The sequence below is a fragment of the Podarcis liolepis genome, assembly GCF_965112155.1.
Source record: "Podarcis liolepis genome assembly, chromosome: 5".
NCBI lineage: Eukaryota > Metazoa > Chordata > Lepidosauria > Squamata > Lacertidae > Podarcis > Podarcis liolepis.
This window is the reverse complement of record NC_139556.1, coordinates 18,177,747-18,197,452: the sequence shown is the minus strand read 5'-3', so window position 1 is coordinate 18,197,452 and position 19,706 is coordinate 18,177,747. Positions and strand designations below refer to the sequence as shown.

Sequence of the window (19,706 nt, the reverse complement as noted above, 5' to 3'; positions counted from 1 at the left end):
TACCTCAATATGGTTGTCAGTATTCCCTGATGTACACCTGGGAGCAGGGGACAGATATATATTTATTTTGGATCATTTGCAAAGTTTGTCAGGGTTCCATCCTCTCCCCCATGCTTTTTAACATCTATATGAAGCCGCTGGGAGACATCATTGGGGGTTTGGGCTGGGTGTTCATCAGTATGCGGATGATACCCAGCTCTACCTCTCTCTCAGATCAGAACCAGTGAAGGTGGTGAACGTCCTGTGTGAGTGTCTGGAGGCGGTTGGAGGATGGATGGCGGCTAACAGACTTAGGTTGAATCCTGACAAGACAGAAGTGCTGTTTTGGGGGGACAGGGGGCGAGCAGGTGTGGGGGACTCCCTGGTCCTGAATGGGGTAACTGTGCCCCTGAAAGATCAGGTGTAGCCTGAGAGATATTTTGGACTCACAGCTGTCCATGGAGGGTGCAGGCCAATTCTGTGTCCAGGGTAGCTGTCTACCAGCTCCATCTGGTACGCAGGCTGAGACCCCACCTGCCCGCGGACTGTCTTGTCAGAATGGTGCACACTCTGGTTATCTCCTGCTTGGACTACTGCAATGAGCTCTACATGGGGCTACCTTTGAAGGTGACCTGGAAACTGCAACTAAACCAGAATGTGGCAGCTAGACTGGTGACTAAGAGCGGCTGCCGAGAGAACATAACACTAGTCGTGAAAGACCTACATTGGCTCCCATTACGTTTCTGAGCACAATTCAAAGTGTTGGTGCTGACCTTTACAGCCCTAAACAGCCTCGGTCCAGTATATCTGAAGGAGTGTCTCCACCCCCATCATTCAGCCCAGACACTGAGGTCCAGCTCCGAGGGCCTTCTGGCGGTTCCCTCACTGTGAGAAGTGAGGTTGCAGGAAACCAAGCACAGGGCCTTCTTGGTAGTGGCACCTGTTCTGTGGAATGCCCTCCCGTCTGATGTCAAGGAAATAGAAGACATCTGAAGGCAGCCCTGTTTAGGGAAGTTTTTAATGTTTAAAGTTTTATTCTGTTTAATATTCTTGTGGGAGCCGCTCAGAGTGGCTGGGGAAACCCAGCCAGATGGGCGGGGTATAAATAATGAATTATGATGGCGATGATGATGATGATATCTGGAACTGTCAACGCTCACCACTTTCACACTCTCATTTTATGCATCAAGCACAGCTATCTTTCAAGGTAGACCTGAGAATTTTAAAAAGGATGATGCCCTAGAGAAGGCATCAGGGCATAGATTCAAACCTCTGTTCAGCCAAAGTACACTTTGGATCAGCTCCAGATTTAGTCATGCTTATAGAGTACAAGAAACCTGCTCTAAGCATGACTAAGTCTGGATGCAACCCGTTGAGTTAGCTTGGGGAAGTTAAGAAAAAAATTAATCTCCATTCTCATGACAGGGCCAATCAATTTCTAGTTTCATCAGACTAGTACAAGTTGCACACATTGTCTTTGTATACTTGGAATGCGAGGAGGAGCACTTTGTCCTAAACCCATGAGTGGAAAGAAAGAAAGAAAGAAAGAAAGAGAGAGAGAGAGAGAGAGAGAGAGAGAGAAAGCGTTAAAATAGGTACAAAATGAAATTAAACAGGCAAGAAAGCCAATGCATTTTGAGCTACAGTAAGCACTTCTACTGAAGGAAAGCTCATTTTAAAAACAAGAATAATTACAAGATTTACGCAAACATAGGGCACCATTCTGCATGTGGCTTATTGTCTCTTATTGAACCCGGAAAGCTCAGTTGGTTAGTGTGGGGCTGAAAATGCCAAGGTTGCAGGTTTGATCCCCGTATGAGACAGCTGCATATTTCTCCATAGCAGGGGGTTGAACTAGATGGCCCTCGTGGTCTCTTCCAGCTCTACAATTCTATGAAACTGATGGGCTTCAAAGTGTTTAACTCTGGCCAGTTGGCTCCCATATTCTTGGTGGAGCTTCACGCATGACCCAGAAGATGCACAACCTCTTTTGGAGATGTGCAGCAAGAGATCTCGCCTGCTGCTCCCATGGGAAGATCACATTAAGGAAAAGACTCTAACCTAATTAAGATAGGAAAAGGGGGGCATCAGTAAACCCTCAAGCTTCTGTCACCTTCTAACAGAACTAAGTAAAACTAACAACATTAAACATGGTGCGTTTTTTTGCAGCCAAAGTGGTGGATTTGCATAACCATAAGGACACTTAATATGACCCTGAATACACAGGGGGGTCTAGATATTTGAGGCTGGAATTTTCCTTGCTCCCAAGAGGGTCTTCCAGCAGTACCTTTCAAGATCAAAAGCATACATTTATTACGCCTATAGAAAGAAGTTGTATGGTCCAATTCGCCCTACCCTGTGAATTGTCTTGTTTCCCCTGCATTGTGTCTCTTCTTAAGAAACTCTCCTCCAACCACTAAACGCAAGGACAATTAGGTGAAAACAGTTTTCCACTTCCCAAAGAAGCAGACGTTGTGCTCACAGAGGACAAGGCACCCGTCAAATGCCAATTTCAGCTCTAGGACTTGAGAACGAACTGGATTTGGAAGAGTGGCCCAAAACATTGATTAGGAAAGGAAGCAAACATGTTGCAGGGGCTGCATGAAGCATGTAAGGGAACGTCGTCACATAGCAGCAGCAGAAAACTGAACTAGAAATCTCCAAACACAGCAGAAAAATACTGAACTCATCTCACCCTACTTGGCTACAAGCAGTGGCGTAGCATGGGGGGTGCAGGGGGGGCTGGCCGCACCGGGCGCAACATCTGGGGGGGCGCACTCGCACTCGCAGCTCTCTGCCCCTACTAAAATCCACGGGTTAGGGGGCGCAAATTACTTGCCTTGCCCCGGGTGCTGACAACCTACGCTACGCCACTGGCTACAAGGATGCCTGCAGAAGCGTCACTGTTCAATCAGTGTCTTCAAAACATGCTGTGGCTTGGTCTTCAGTGATGTGCTGGTGGCCTTCTTCACAAACGCCAAGCTCCAAGAAATGGCATACATGCTTGTTGAGTTCTTTCTGGCTCCCGCATAGCCAGAGGCACATTTACCCATGCCAGGACATCGCTCTGGTCCTTCTTTGCCACTGCTTCACATTGCCGGCTAGCAGGGCTGGTGAATTGCACACTGTTTGTGGCAGCAGCCCCTTAAGTCTTCCAGATCAGGGGTCTGAAAACGGGGTTGTAGTTGCCATTGGGGTGTGCAGAGATGAATGAAGTTGCCTTTTCTGATAGCCTACGACCCCAGTAAGATTTGCAATGGGACATTAGTAGCTTTCACAGATAAACGCCTTAATCATATTTGTACATGATACCCCAAAAGCTTTTGCCCTGTTGGCGTCCAAATTGTTCAGAAATGGTCTATTCAGTGGTACCTTGGGTTACATACGCTTCAGGTTACATACACTTCAGGTTACATACGCTTCAGGTTACACACTCCGCTAACCCGGAAATAGTGCTTCAGGTTAAGAACTTAGCTAAAGTGGTGCTTCAGGTTAAGAACAGTTTCAGGTTAAGAATGGACCTCCAGAACGAATTAAGTACTTAACCTGAGGTACCACTCTAATGTATTGAAATAATTTTGCAAGCATCAATGAAAAAGTGCACACAGAAGCTGTAAACAATGCCCGGAAATGGGGGACAGGGGAATCTTAATTTTTCAGATTTCACTTTTGGGTAAACTTGTTTGCAGTTGTGGCCAAGTTGTGGTCTTTCTCCTGCCTATTAGACATCAAAATTCTTCTCATTTAACCCATCTGACCCTGATCATTTTCTTTACTGAGATAACATTCCTAGTGAACAACACCACTCTGGCTTTTTGTTTGGCGATGTAGGATTAATCCAGATACTATTTGTTTTATAGAGCCTATAATCCTAGTAAAATTATTAGTCATGATGGCTGCCAGTAATGAGTACCTTTCGCTGGAAAAAAGGAAAAGAGACCTTAATTGTGTAAAAAAAAAAAAAAAGGAATACAAAAATAAGAGCAACAAAATGACAATGCAATTTGGCAACATATTCTTTGTGAAATAAAAGTTAGAGGAAGACGAAAATAAAATAGGTTCCATGACACTCCTTTATATTATGCCACTCGCTGCATTGTTACCTTAGCTTCACATTTCTCACTGGAAGCTGCTCCTGTTGGAAGGAACAGGAACATACTGAAGGGAAGATCTAGGAAATGCCTCACATTCTTTCCTGCTGGTTGCTTAACAATAGTGATTAAGTGACTAAGCAGCACCTCAGTATTTGCCTAATAAGCCTTGGACCATGGCCTCCATGTTTTCCTTTCTAACTTCCTTTATAAATACCCAATTCACTCGCTTTTTTAAAAAAATGAAAGATAAATGAATGCACTCCTGCCAACCTAGCAGTTCGAAAGCACGTCAAAATGCAAGTAGATAAATAGGTACCGCTCCGGCGGGAAGGAAAATGGCGTTTTCGTGCGCTGCTCTGGTTCTCCAGAAGCGGCTTAGTCATGCTGGCCGCATGGCCCGGAAGCTGTACGCCAGCTCCCTCGGCCAATAAAGCGAGATAAGCGCCGCAACCCCAGAGTCGGTCACGACTGGACCTAATGGTCAGGGGTCCCTTTACCTTTTAAATGAAATCATCCAAAGTCTGAACCCAAAATGAAATTAGTTCATCCTAGTTCACCTGACAACTATAAGAACTAGCTCCAGGTGTTGTTCAGATATTTTTGAACCAGTTCCATGATCCCCATTCAACTGAGTGAAGCCCTGATGAAAAGGGCACCTTGAATTGTGTCTCAAAGAAGCCAGCGCAGGCAGGGAATGCGCCAAGTGACCCCACTCTGTCAGGAAGCACGTTCACATTGTCTAGAAGCTCCAGGGGATACAAGCATCAAGAGCAACTGCACTGCAGCAGGTAATGTAGTTTACATTTCCCGTAAATATTTTGTTTCTCTCTTTAAAAAAAAAAATCTAATAAATAAATGTCCTCCTTTGGAAAATTTCAGTGGGAAAACATTATTGTTGTTGTTAAGTAATGGGTCTTGGCAAACCATTGCCGAGCACATTGCAATCTCTTTATTTCCAACTTAAAGAACAGAAAGCAACATGAACCGTCGAGAACAAAAGCACCTTGCTTGTAAAATATACACTTCAAAACCCTTGCCAGCCTGCTAGTTTTGTAGCAATAAGGCCCTTTCAAGTCAAAGGAAGTTGCTCACCTAGGCCAAGCAGGAGATGAGAGCTGCTCTGGGGCTCCGAAGGTGTTTGAATTCTGGGAAACAAAGCGGGAGAAATCAAATAAAGGTTTTCTGCTCCTCAGGTGCCTTCCTTATCTGTGGCACCTCAAAGGGCTCTGTGCAAAGCATAAGCAAATCAGTTTTGCCAAACTAAAAGACAACGTCATTCGCCTTGAGCTTTTCCCATTGATTCTTGGTTTCTTTGTACTAAGTACTCAGGTTGCTTGAGACATTTCCCCTCGAGTGCCTGAAAAACATTAGAAACATATCCGGCTTGCAGACAACATACTCTTTTTTTTTTTTGTAGAAGGGAAAACCAAGGGACCCTCCATGACATAGAGGCACGCAGCATGAAGCCAGGACCTCACTCCAGGTGGGAAAACCTCAGGTTGTGACTCCCATCCCGGAATCCCCCCCTTCTAGAAACTGATGTAATGCTCACGTGGGGAGAAAGTACCACAGCACTACTTCAAAGACAATCTCAAGGTGCACATTGCCTTCTAAAAAGAAGAGTTTGGACTTGATACCCTGCCTTTCACTCCCCTTCAGGAGTCTCAAAGCGGCTAACAATCTCTTTTCCCTTCCTTCCCCACAACAAACCCTCTGTAAGGTGAGTGAGGCTGAGAGACTTCAGAGAAGTGTGACTGGCCCAAGGTCACCCAGCAGCTGCATGTGGAGGAGCGAGGAATCAAACCCAGTTCACCAGATTACGAGTCCACCATTCTTAACCACTACACCACACTGGCTCTCTTAGTTGATGGTGGGTTGATGTGGCAAAGGTACCTGGTTCCTTGATGTGGACTAGCCATCACCTCGAGCTCGGATGCCGGCAACCTCTTCACTACCTGACCCTAGTCCTGTGAAAAATGTTCAGGGATTCCACCTGAGAAGCTAGGCCAAGTCTCCACATGCAGAATAATGTTATAGGCCTCGTCCCAGCATACCTGAAGGAGGGTCTTCACCACCATCGTTCAGCCCGGACACTGAGGTTCAGCTCTGAGGGCCTTCTGGCAGTTTCCTCCCTGCAAGAAGCAAAGTTACAGGGAACCAGGCAGAGGGCCTTCTGGGTAGTGGCACCCTCCCTGTGGAACACCCTCTGTTCTGATGTCAAGGAGATAAAGAACTATGCAACTTTCAGAAGACATGAACAGGCGGCCCAGTATTGGGAAGTTTTTAATGTTTGATGTTTTATTATGTTTTTATATGTGTTGGAAGCCACCCAGCCAGATGGGAGGGGTAATAATAATAATAATAATAATAATAATAATAATAATACAGTGGTACCTCGGGTTACATATGCTTCAGGTTACATACGCTTCAGGTTACAGACTCCACTATCCCAAAAATAGTGCTTCAGGTTAAGAACTTTGCTTCAGGATGAGAACAGAAATTGTGCTCTGGCGGTGCAGCAGCAGGAGTCCCTATTAGCTAAAGTGGTGCCTCAGCTTAAGAACAGTTTCAGGTTAAGTACGGACCTCCAGAACAAATTAAGTACTTAACCCGAGGTACCACTGTAATGTATTACTTCACACCACAAGTGGGAAATATCACTTTTGAATGCTCCCCTGCATTTTTTAAAAGAACCCCCAAAGATTTAATAACCACCTTGTAAATAGGAAAATAGCACATCTAGCCCTGGCTTCGGTATGCTGGTTTTCTTTTAGCTGTGATCTATCTACCCCACCATAATAATGGCCTGCCATTTTGTTCTGCCACTTGGCATTTGGCACTGCCTTGCTGTGACAATCTCCTGAGTCAAGAGTCAAGCCGTCCCATAATCGTGCAAAGAGAGTCAACATAATCTGTCAGAAGCCAAACAGACCTAAAGCTAAGAGTGGGCAGTGATGGCCAACCAAACCCAAACTTTTAAATTAGTATAGTGCACCGTCAAAACAACAGAGAACACAGAACCACCTTCTTCTGCCCATTTGAGCTACAAATATGGAGCTGTATACAAAGTCAATCTCTATTTAAACATGCCATTTCTTCTAATATCCCAGTATATATTTCTACAATGGCTGATGGGTAGCTGGTGATCCTGGGTTTATGCTGTCCCTGTTATTAAACAAAATGAAATGGTACCATGTCTTAATTTTTTTAAATAGTAACCAATTTCTGATGTATCGGGGACAACATGCAGTGGTTCTTACGGGTGTCACGATTCGGTTCACGGGCGATCAAAGTCCCAGCAGGGGACAGCAGGACCGGGGGCAAGATGGCGGGATGGGAGCAGGAACGGGGATCCAGAAGCCAAGAGTCCAGGGGTCAGAGAGCCAGGAGTCAAGAAGCCAAGGGTCCGAGGATCAAGAAGCAAGGAGCCAAGAAGCCGAGGTTCAAGGATCAGGAAACAAGAAGCCAGACGCAGCAAGGCAGGGAGCGTGTTGCTGTGGCAAAGAGCCGAAGGGAAATGCGGACCTTATATCCCTTCCCAGCTCTTGCCACCAGGTGCTGTGAGTTACTAATCAGCCTCACCTGTGAGGCCGTGCCTTGCTTCTTCAGAACAAACTTAGGAAGGCCCCAGTTCTGCAAAGTCCTATTGGTGACAGGGCCTGGCTCCTGCACGCACACCTGACAACGGTTTGCTCTCTCTCTCTGAAAGTACAATTGTATTCCACCAGTAAAACATGCTTTACCAATGGTTTATGGACAGCATTCACGGGGGCTAAAGTCGCTCTGGTCCAAAACATTGTGCTGCCTGAAACTGAGGACAAAGAGCAGGCACTTTCCCTGCCCCCACGGAGCCCTGGGCTAGCATTTAGGTAAAGGTAAAGGGACCCCTGACCATTAGGTCCAGTCGTGGCCGACTCTGGGGTTGCGGCGCTCATCTCGCTTTATTGGCCGAGGGAGCCGGCATACAGCTTCCGGGTCATGTGGCCAGAATGACTAAGCCGCTTCCGGCGAACCAGAGCAGCGCACGGAAACGCCGCTTACCTTCCCGCCAGAGCGGTACCTATTTATCTACTTGCGCTTCGTGCTTTCAAACTGCTAGGTTGGCAGGAGCAGGGACCTGGCCACGGGAGCTCATTCCGTTGTGGGGATTCGAACCGCTGACCTTCTGATCGGCAAGCCCTAGGCTGTGTGGTTTAACCCACAGTGCCACCCATATCCCTGGGCTAGCATCTACCATGACCCAAAACTGTTGCCCTATTCAATATCAGCTCCTACCATGACCTGTGCTCCCTCAATGGCGCTACCTAAAGAAGGCCACTTCACTGCAGGGTCAACCCTGGGTTCAAGCCAGGAGCTCCCAACTCTGGATACAGTGTTTGGGATGGGCAGGTCACATGTAAAGTACAGTAGTACCTCGGGTTACATACGCTTCAGGTTACAGACTCTGCTAACCCAGAAATAGTGCTTCAGGTTAAGAACTTTGCTTCAGTATAAGAACAGAAATCGTTCTCCGGCGGCGTGGCGGCAGAAGGAGGCCTCATTAGCTAAAGTGGTGCTTCAGGTTAAGAACAGTTTCAGGTTAAGAACGGAACCTCCGGAACGAATTAAGTACTTGACCCGGGGTACCACTGTACCTGTTTTGCTTCTAGAAGAAGAAGAAGAAGAGTTTGGATTTGATATCCCGCCTTTCACTCCCCTTCAGGAGTCTCAAAGCAGCTAACATTCTCCTTTCCCTTCCTCCCCCACAACACTCTGCGAGGTGAGTGGGGCTGAGAGACTTCAAAGAAGTGTGACTGGCCCAAGGTCACCCAGCAGCTGCATGTGGAGGAGCGGAGACGCGAACCCGGTTCCCCAGATTACGAGACTACAGCTCTTAACCACTACACCACACTGGCCCAGGTTTGATGCCTTGAAAGATTCCTGGCCAAAGGCCCCTGGGTGCTTCTGCCGGCCAGTGTCGACAATCCACAGCGTGATGGGCTGAAGATCTGACTCAGGATTGACTCAGCATCCTGCACAGCTGTCAGAGAGCACACTTACCACCCGATTTCGGGGGGAAAGTCACTGCAAACAACATTTCATTTAACAGAAAGGGGAATCAAATGCTTTCTCATAATGGAAGCTGCAGGGAAACGATATTACGCCTCTCTCTTTTTTGTTATTTCACGAGGAGGTGGGGATCAATCAGAGCAGGAGCGGAAATCCCCCCCCCCAATACAAACAGGAGCACCAGCTGCATCCTTCAAGCCACTAAATTAGCCAGTCTGTTGATGATGTTGTGTTTTTTTATTATTTTAATTTTTGTGCGAATTCGATAATAGGTCGCAGATCTCCTGGCAACTCATGAATGAGGCTCTTTATGGAAGAATTCACCTTGCAGCGGAGCTGCTGGCAGATGCACTGGGCTCTTTCCATTAATTAAGCAATAGGGGAGAAAAACGTTTCTCACCCCCCCCATCACCCTCTTCCCCATTCTCCGGAGTAATCGGAGCCTGAGCTGTTCCTTGCTACCCTCAGTTGCCCTTGGACTAGTCAGGCCACCCCCTTAATCATTAGCAACTTGTGGGGAGGGGAGGGAACAAAGCAGAGGGGAGGCCACAAGATATTTAGTTTCTTAGTTTAGAAAAAAGTATATAGGTGGGTAAGTGGCAAGGGGAAGCACGGCTGTGATGTATTTGATGACACAGGAGAAAGAAAGGGAGCAGGGAGAGGTTTCTCTTTCTCTCTGTCATAACATGAAAACTCAAGACATCCATTGGAAGATTTGGCACAGATAAAGATAAAGACGGGGCACGAAGAATGGGATATGGTCATTACAGCAGTGGTTCTCGAAGGACAGGAGAGGATGGCAAGTGTGGTGGGAAAATTCAAGGACAATCAATATATTTTGGGAATGATTTGTGTTCTCTCTCTCTCTCTCTCTCTCTCTCTCTCTCTCTCTCTCTAATTTGTTGTTTAGTCGTTTAGTCGTGTCCGACTCTTCGTGACCCCATGGACCAGAGCACGCCAGGCACTTCTGTCTTCCACTGCCTCCCGCAGTTTGGCCAAATTCAAGCTGGTAGCTTCGAGAACACTGTCCCACCATCTTGTCCTCTGTTGTCCCCTTCTCCTTGTGCCCTCCATCTTTCCCAACATCAGGGTCTTTTCCAGGGAGTCTTCTCTTCTCATGAGGTGGCCAAAATATTGGAGCCTCAGCTTCACGATCTGTTCTTCTAGTGAGCACTCAGGGCTGATTTCCTTCAGAATGGATAGGTTTGATCTTCTTGCAGTCCATGGGGCTCTCAAGAGTCTCCTCCAGCACCATAATTCAAAAGCATCAATTCTTTGGCGATCAGATGTGTATCATCATCATTTGTCATTGCTTTGTGACATTTTGGTTAGCCATAATCCGATTTTTCAAAATAAAAGTGACAGTACAACACTCAGCTATGCATGCTAACATGACTTACCTCTTCCTCTGCATTAACTTATTGGGTCCAGGTCTATCTGTCCATCGCTTCTCAGCGGATATAAAGTTAGAATAACGATTCTGGTGTACGCTTTCATACACTCTTCTGACTCCCCGCTCCCTCCAGCTACATTGGGATAGCACTAGTGTAACTCGTAATCTCTCAGCTCCCCGCCCACCCCAAAATACAAGTATAATAATAATGGACTTTATCTGCATTGGCAGAGCAATTTTTAAAAATATTTACAAACTAAAGAACCCCGCCGCCTGCTTTTTGTGTATGTGAAGTAAGGCCAAAGTTTGATCATGGACTCTGGTACCTTTTGTTTTTGGGTTGATGTGCTACTCCCCTGTCCCAGCCACACTAAAATTCTGAATACCTCAATTGTTTTTATGGGGTGGCAGTCACTTCTCCACCCGCGAAGACCAGCAGAAAAGGCTCAAAAACAAACCAAAAAGTGCTTTCTCCGAGAGTTTTAAGCAATGGGTGTTTCACTTTAGTCATTTCTTTCTCTCATTGGCTAGACTAGCTTTCCTAAATGTCAAGCGTTGGTGTGACTGGCAAAAAAATACTGAAAGGTTGGAGCATTTGCTGACCTGGGAGCCAAACCGACATGGCTGCTTGTTCTTCAAAGGAAGCAGGAGAGAGCAAAAAGTGTGGGGCTGGGATCCTGCTAAGCCACACCCACTGGCAACTTGAGCTCAGGGCTCAGGTTAACCCTTTCATGCGGGTGAGTCTGTAACTATATTACAACACCACAGAGAAGATGTCTAGATACACAGCAAGCCAAGCAAGCTATTTAATTGCTGTGCAATGGGTCTTCTACATCTGGAAAAAGTGGGCAGTGGTTTCATTATGTTAAAAGGAAAAGTAGGATTTTCCGAGTTCTGGGGTGAAAAGTGGGACGCCAAACAGGAAAAACATGAGGAGGAAATAAATTCAGTCTGAAAGGAGTAGCAGTTGAAAGTCACATCTCTAAATGGCTCCATTGGCCGATCATTTGCTGTAACCAGATGAGCTGGTTCCAACAAGTTTTCACACTTCAGTGAAGCTGAGCTCAAATTTTTCTGACTGCGGAGCAGAAGGCGATCCTGTAATAAATGCTTCCTCTTTCCCCAATCATCCCAAATTATTCACATGAAAGATCCTGTTCCCTCTCTTGGACTCTAATGAAGCTCCCGTTGAACCAATTATTCACTTGCTATTCATGTATTGTCTCGCAAGGAAATCTCTGAAGCGGCATCATTAGGAATAAGAGATGATTGGCTTGAGGTGCCCCCCCCCCCGGACAACAGGAAGATTTTTGCTCCAAAAGTCATTGCTTTGAGCTAGCAATTTACAGGGTGATAATCTGATGGAAAGCGATAAAATGCACCCAACTGCAGCATTGAAAATGGCCATATAATTATGCTTCCCATGACATGTATTTTTTTTAAAAAAAAAATGATAAAAGCAAAACAGAAAAACCCCCACCTGTGCTGGAATAGGGGAAATGCTGACAAACAACACTTCAACTTCAGTGGGATATTTATTTAATCCAGCAACTCAACTTCTTTTGCATTTTGCATTTGTCCTCCAGAGCACAACCGTGTATGTGAAATGTGTGTTTGGTGCATGCAAATGGGGCATGGCTGATGGGAGTTGTAGTCTCACGCATCCAGAGGGTACCAGATTGAGGATGGCTTGCTTTCAGTATGTCAGCATGTATCAGGGCTGTAGCCAGTGTGGTGTAGTGGTTAAGAGCGGTAGTCACGTAATCTGGGAAACCGGGTTCGTGTCTCCGCTCCTCCACATGCAGCTGCTGGGTGACCTTGGGCCAGTCACACTTCTTTGAAGTCTCTCAGCCCCACTCACCTCACAGAGTGTTTGTTGTGGGGGAGGAAGGGAAAGGAGAATGTTAGCCGCTTTGAGACTCCTTAAAGGGAGTGAAAGGCGGGATATCAAATCCAAACTCTTCTTCTTCTTCTAGCCAGCCTTGAACAGAAAGTAGCCTTACTACAACTGTCCCGGGCTTGCAGGGGAGGTGGCTGAAGAGGAAAACAGCTTTTAGCATTTTAGTTTAAAGGCAAAGGGACCCCTGACCATTAGGTCCAGCCGTGGCCGACTCTGGGGTTGCGGCGCTCATCTGACTTTATTGGCCGAGGGAGCCAGCGTACAGCTTCCGGGTCATGTGGCCAGCATGACTAAGCTGCTTCTGGCAAACCAGAGCAGTGCACAGAAACCCCATTTACCTTCCCGCCGGAGTGGTACCTATTTATCTACTTGTATTTTGACGTGCTTTCGAACTGCTAGGTTGGCAGGAGCAGGGACCGAGCAATGGGAGCTCACCCCATCGCAGGGATTCGAACCACCAACCTTCTGATCAGCAAGTCGTAGGCTCTGTGGTTTAACCCACAGCGCCATCTGCGTCCCATCTAGCATTTTAGGGGACCCATTAAATATTTTAAGACGACTTGTCAAAGTGACAGATTTCGTAGGCATGTTTTATGTTTTGGCTCTTTTATTCTATGCTGCTTAAAACAGCACTGTGAAGGAACCTTCAATATCTCAATAGGTTCACTTGTCTGGTTGTCTTCCATGTTAGTGGTTGAGCGTGTAGACTAGCCGAGTCAAGGGACAACGTCCCTGTGCATTTTACAGGCCATCGGTGGCATCGCAAAGTGCAAGAGTATGGCTCCTTCTTGCTGCAACACAGAACCGCCACCTCCCAGCTTGCGACTTACATGGGCGCAGGCAAGGGCGGTAAAGTACACAAACCTGAATACAATACACAATACGCCCGCCTCAAGCCTCAGTCAATAGCTTCTGTTTTGAAAGGCAGCTCAGGTCAGCCACATTGTGATCGCGGGAGATGACCTGCCGAGCGGCAGCGCTTTATGATTTGTGGGTTTCTAGACTGACTTGGCTCCATTTTTACTACTCATTTTCCCTCTAAGGAACCAGGCTGTTCAGCAGCTTTGGCAGCTGACGGCTATTAACTGTCACACTCCAGTAACCAGGGGATAGTTAGAGCGGCATTAAATATTTGCACGGTGCAGAAAGGCTGCACTTCATCTTGGAAATCCCTGGGCTGCGGAGCACTTGAAGGAGACCCACCTTATTGCTATTCTGATCGCTCTCCTTTTCATTAGACGTGTGAAATCTGTCAGCTCCATGGGCACAACCAAAAACCTGTCCTTTATGCCCGCCCGGCGACACATGAATAACCAAGGCCGGCAAGCCTTTATTTGGGCTGTTTTCTTGGTGAACTGGCTTCAATTGCTTCCCCCAGACACTACACTCGCAAGGGATCTTTGTGAAACAGTGTTCCTTTTCCCTTACAAAAATGAAATCCCGAGGCTGTTTTATAGACGTAGTTCACAGGGTGCTTGATGAACCCTAGTAGTCCGATGTGCAGAAGGGGTGCATAGGGCGCGGACGGGCAGTGCCAGTTTGGGAGAAAGCCCAGCTGCAAGTACAATGCCAGATCAGAGTATAAAGGTAAAGGTAAAGGGACCCCTGACCATTAGGTCCAGTCGTGACCGACACTGGGGTTGCGGCGCTCATCTCGCTTTACTGGCCAAGGGAGCCGGCGTACAGCTTCCGGGTCATGTAGCCAGCACGACTAAGCCGCTTCTGGCAAACCAGAGCAGCGCACAGAAATGCCGTTTACCTTCCCGCCGGAGCGGTACCTATTTATCTACTTGCACTTTGATGTGCTTTCAAACTGCTAGGTGGGCAGGAGCAGGGACCGAGGAACGGGAGCTCACCCCGTCGCGGGGATTCGAACCACCAACCTTCTGATCGGCAAGTCCTAGGCTCTGTGGTTTAACCCACTGCGTCCTGAGATCAGAGTATACAAGGATCATAAATAGGGCTTTGTGTACTTCATGCTTCATTTTTTTTTTAAATGCTTGAGTCATCCAAAATCTGCAACTTTTAAACATTATAGAAACAGAAAAAGCTTCTTCCATAATTTCTCTCGTAGAATCCGTTCCCCCGTTTGTTTCCTATTACACATCCTTCCTCTTGGTTTTGATCATCACGGAAAGCGGGATTTCCTCGTCCTGGGTAGAAGAGCAGAAATTGCATGGCAGGTGGCGGTGTCTGATTTTCAGAAGGTGGAAGCTCAGCAAATATAGTTCTGGAACCCCTTGCATAGCATATATTATTAAAGAAAAACCAAGGGCCTGTTTTTAAAAAACTGTTAAGGAAGCCAGGAATGCAATCAGGGCAATATACGGTAGTACCTCGGGTTACAGACGCTTCAGGTTACAGACTCCGCTAACCCAGAAATAGTGCTTCAGGTTAAGAACTTTGCTTTAGGATGAGAACAGAAATCATGCTCTGGCTGCGCGGTAGCAGCAGGAGGCCCCATTAGCTTCAGGTTAAGAACAGCTGGTGCTTCAGGTTAAGAACAGTTTCAGGTTAAGCTTCAGGTTAAGAACAGTTTCAGGTTAAGCTTCAGGTTAAGAACAGTTGGTGCTTCAAGTTAAGAACAGTTTCAGGTTAAGAACGGACCTCTGGAACGAATTAAGTTCTTAACCCGAGGTACCACTGTATATGGCTAGTGGGTTTCATAGCTGGTTTCTGCGCAAGATTCAGAATGTCAGAACTGGCTTTGATATAGGTTATGATCCACTTGATGAGAGCGGTGTTTCTATTCTGGCTCCCTCCTAAGCACATTCTCCTTGCCCACTGGCTCCGTATCAAATCAGTCTTTCAGAATCCATACTTCCAACACCTTCCGTTTTTGTTATTACGTCTCTGCAAAAGCGGAACCAGACCCTCAGCTTTTAAGAGAACAAGCTTTCTTGGCTTCTTCAGAAAATACATTTTTCCTCCTTTTCTTCTCAAATGTTTGATGCAACGGCCAATTCAGGCTCCTAACATATGAGGAACATGGTTCAGAAAAAAAATCCTCTTGCAGGGAATGATGAGCAGAGGAAAATATTTGGGGGGGGGGAGGGAGAAAATCTTTACAACCATTTGGGATGCTTAGGTGCTCACAATAAGGCATGACTATCTGAAAATGATTAGTGTCACTGGTCCAGTCCTGTGGAACAGCCTGCCAATAGAAATTCGGTGCCAATTTTTAAACACCTGCTGAAATCTTTCCTATTCTGCCAGGCCTATGAGGGCAATTAAGAGTACACCTTCCCTCACAATGGTCCGTGGATGTTCGCTTCCCATGTCTTTTTGCTTTTAACTTGCTTTTAACTTTCTATGATTTTATTGTTTGGTTTTATGTTTTTATATTGTTGTAAACTGCTGTGCTGTATATCTTTATGATACAGCAGGGTTGAAACATTTTTTTAAAATTAAAGGACCTTAAAGGCACGCCTGTTTTCTCCAGGCTGTAAGCAGACTTCTTAGAATCACACTGATGCATGCCCTCTACCCAGCAGGCGCTCATTATTTGTTTAATCCACTGAGATGCTCATATAGTAGCAGTCAGTGCCTGAAATTAAGACTCCTCGCTCCTTCTTTGATCTTTTTGTCAGGCTAATGATTTGTATAATCTCCAAAACCTCACAAACCCTGCAAGCTCAGGAGGAACACTCCTACCATTCGAGTACCTGTCCTGTGTTTCCTAAACAGGAGCTATATTTAACTACAAGCCAATCACATGATCACCGAACAGGAACAGCATGGACACACGTCGGCTTAATGCTCCTGAGCTTTGCCTGCCACCAGTTCTTTGCAAGGTGATTTCTTTCCAAACCCCAACATAGTACCACAGCTTAGTCGAAGATTTCCTCATGCAAAAGGTGCAATCCTTTTCTCTCACCGCCCGGCTGCCATTTTTCGAGCGTTTACTCCCACCTATTGCCGATTTTATCCTGACAGTTTTATTTATTTCCATTTTGGCCTCCCCCCACCTGAAGGTAAGAATTTTTACTGTTAAGTGTGGGGGAACGCTCTGCGACCCCCCACGACGATATAATCAGCAGAAGCAGAGTTAGGCAAAACTTGAGGAATGAATCAAGCAAACGAGAGTGAGAAGGGAAAAGCATGCAATTTATTTAAAGGACGCAAATTTACGCAGGTTGCAGAATTCAGCTATGCTTGGCGCAGAATTTGGCCAGGTATCATTTTGGTTTTTGCTTTGTTTTAGCGCATACGCCACACAGCCCTGGATATAAATCACATCCTGTGTAAAAGGATGAAGAGCTTGCACATTGCCGGATCAAATATTGTGACAGTTGCTCAAAAGGGAAAGACATCAGAATAAGGCACTGAATGAATGGTACCACTTTTTTGTGACAGCCCAGAATTTAAAGAACCAAGCTCAATGTTGACTGTCCGGGCTGTTGCTTACGTAGCCAAAACAGAACCACCCACACTCAAGGGGGATGTATTAGCACGGTTGAAAAGCCCTGAAGTTTTCAGAAATACAAAAGAACATTAGGGAGGAAAAAATCTTTTGAGTGGGGGAGCACACCAACCTCATGAGGACTGAATGTGGTCGGTGGATGCTCAGTGGCCACAGATGGCTAACAGATGCAGGTAGAGTTGGAAACAGAAAATTCGGTGGGAGCACTTGAATAGATGGTGCAGGCCCCCCTTATTTATATATCCAATTTTGAAGTTATTTTTCTCTCTGTGCTGACATTTTTAACACAGAATTTTGGTATAAACGGAGGTAGAGACAAGGGGAAAAGCTAGATTTCTTTGTAGTGTGTGATTGAAGCTGTTTTGGTAACTGTATGTACCTCGGATTTGCACTTTTCAAGAGCTGCTTCTTAAATGTACCCTCTTGACTCTGCCACTACGAGTTTTTGCCACTGAATAATATTCCACATCCTCTAGCAGGACTCTTCTGTGCCTTTGGCAAGGGAATTGAAAGAGACAGACCTCACCATATGGTCCTGGCTTAAAAATATAATCCATTATAAAGCCACTAAGACCTTTAGTTTTGTACTCCAGGGACAACCCCGAGATATGAATTATTTTACTGATACAGTCAAACTGTCCCTGTATTTGCTGGGGGTGTTTTCTATTGGAAAGTTTGTAGTTCTTGATAAATAATGCCCAACCTCTTCCCCCCTCCTTTCTAAATGATGAGGCTGTTTTCGGCATCAAAAGGACACGCACAAAAATTAAAACAAAATTAAAAAACATTTGATATGCTGACTCACTCTACTTTCCGTCATAAGGTCACACAAATGAAAAGCCAGAGAACAACTGTATCACAATTGTTTTACTTATCAGTATCAAATTACATAGTAATGAATGACATTTTTAGAACATCTCTCTTGAATACTGTCATACATACAAATAAAGATCTCTCAGTTATTTGAAGTACATTATTTGTCTTAAAACTGTGCGTTGAAATAAAAAGATTCCGTTTTGGCATATCCTGATGAGAAAACCTGCATGAATATTTCTGTACTTCACTTTCACAAATGTATAATATATCTGCTTTGAGATGCATCCTTCAGCTCGCAACAGGAGAATATCCTGTTATGGGCTTTTATTTATATCATAAGAACACCCTGATCTTGCCCTGGAAGAAATGAGCCCCCTGCCCCCAAATCTACAAGATCCTGCGCTTAATTAGGAGCCTACTCCTAAACCTCCTAAAGTCAGCAAGATTGCTCTGGACCACACAGCCTTGGGTAAGCTCCCTGAAACATGGGCAAATTCCTATGTAATGCAGTGGAAGCAGGAAGGAGCCCTGTGTGTGTGAATATAGCACACATAGGAGCAAACAGTGCAATTCCTCGCACGAGTACATTGCTGTTAATTCAGTCTTCGGCCAATTAAAGTTTTTGAGGGTTTCTCACCTGCTCAAGGTGAGCAGGATTGGTCAGGGTAGAATATATCAGACGACTATATTAGAAGAGCTTACATCACAGCTAAACAGTGGCGGGTGCTTTCGTACAGAGTTGCTCCTAGGAACTGTACGAAGGGAGTACACAAGGGTCAAGCCGAAGAGAGCCTGGCCCCTCAATGTAAAACGTGCAAGACACCGTTGTGCTGGAGACAGGGAAAGGGCACTCAGAAACAGAGGTGTGCGAAAGGTCAAAGTGAATCCAAAGTACAGAAGACTCAGTGCAGGGCAGCTGGGGAAAGGGGTCAATGGAGGGAAGGTAGGCAGCGTCTCCTCTTGCTCCTCGGAGGTTGCCCAAGTATCAGTGGAAGTCGGGCTTCTCTGGGAAGGTGCAGCCAGAACGCTTTATGATCACGCTGGCAGCGTAGTGTCCTGCGCGGATGCACTCGGTCAGCGGCCGGTCGTAGACGAGCTGCGAGAGGAAGCCTGCAGGAGAAGAGGGAAAGGAGGTGTTATGGAGAGAGTGCTGGGAGCCACACGGGAACGTGCTGGGAGGCGGTGGCTGCAAGGCGACACTCACATCAACTTGTGTTTTGGAGTCGGAGGCATCTACATGCTTTGGTAGCTAACTACAGCTAGACTAGCGCTTCGTCCGTCCTCTGAATGCCAGGCCATGCGGTTTGGGGCTCTTCAGCAGACACTCTTCCAAAGACCCAGGAAGAGGGAAGACCAGTGGGGTCAGCTGAAACATCTGACTTCCTGCTTTGGGACCTTAAGGCATGGGTGAAACTGGTTCCTCGGTCTGGTTGTTTACACCTTAACTTTTATAGCCTATTCTATCCTGTGTGGGTTTAGAGACTCCCCCCTCTCCCGCAACTTCTCCACGGCAAGCAAATGGAATAAGGGATAGAAGAGGCAGGCGCTCAGTCCACATTTTAAACTTGAACCAGCCTACTTCACCAGTCCCAGCCTTTTACGCAGACTGGAATAGGCAGCCAAAAATTGGAGTTGGTGCCACTTTGAATTTTGCTATGCCATTTTGATTTTAAAAAGACGCACACAAAAACAAACAAAAAAACCCCCACCCCAACCCCACCCCACAAGATGTATTTTAGAGGAAAATGCATTGAAAAGCTATTTTTTTAAAAAATGAATTTTTGTGCATCTTTTAAAACACAGTGAGTCTGCAACTTACGCACATTTAACTTGTGTGCATTCAGCTTTACACATGTGACAATAAGTAAAATAAAATAAAATAAAATAGGGAGGAAAGGGGGTGGGTTCCAGGAAAAATGACTTTGGTAATCCCACCCACCATTGAACCTATACACCATTATGGCTTTAGATACAAATCCTGGACTATAACCCCCACAAAAGTTGTATGGGAAAGGTCAGAAAGGACATATGCATCAATGCATGGGAAACTGA

General features: G+C 46.0%; 1 protein-coding gene and 1 long non-coding RNA gene across 4 annotated transcripts in view; both read right to left on the bottom strand.

Moving 5' to 3' along the window:
* Positions 1–1,398: 1,398 nt before the first annotated feature.
* LOC310706721 lies at positions 1,399–3,391 on the bottom strand. The gene is made up of 2 exons (XR_014526113.1): positions 2,849–3,391; positions 1,399–2,675 (listed from the first exon to the last, which is right to left on the bottom strand). It is a non-coding gene; the product is annotated as an uncharacterized lncRNA (long non-coding RNA).
* Positions 3,392–17,687: 14,296 nt separating this feature from the next.
* The window catches only part of ADK (adenosine kinase), a 200,871-nt gene continuing 198,852 nt past the window's right edge, over positions 17,688–19,706 (bottom strand). For all 3 annotated transcript variants that reach the window (XM_083502793.1, XM_083502795.1, XM_083502794.1), the window contains exon 11: positions 17,688–18,764. In XM_083502793.1, coding sequence (XP_083358919.1) covers positions 18,640–18,764 — 125 coding nt within the window. In that variant the 3' untranslated portion in view covers positions 17,688–18,639. The remainder of the gene's footprint in view (positions 18,765–19,706) is intronic.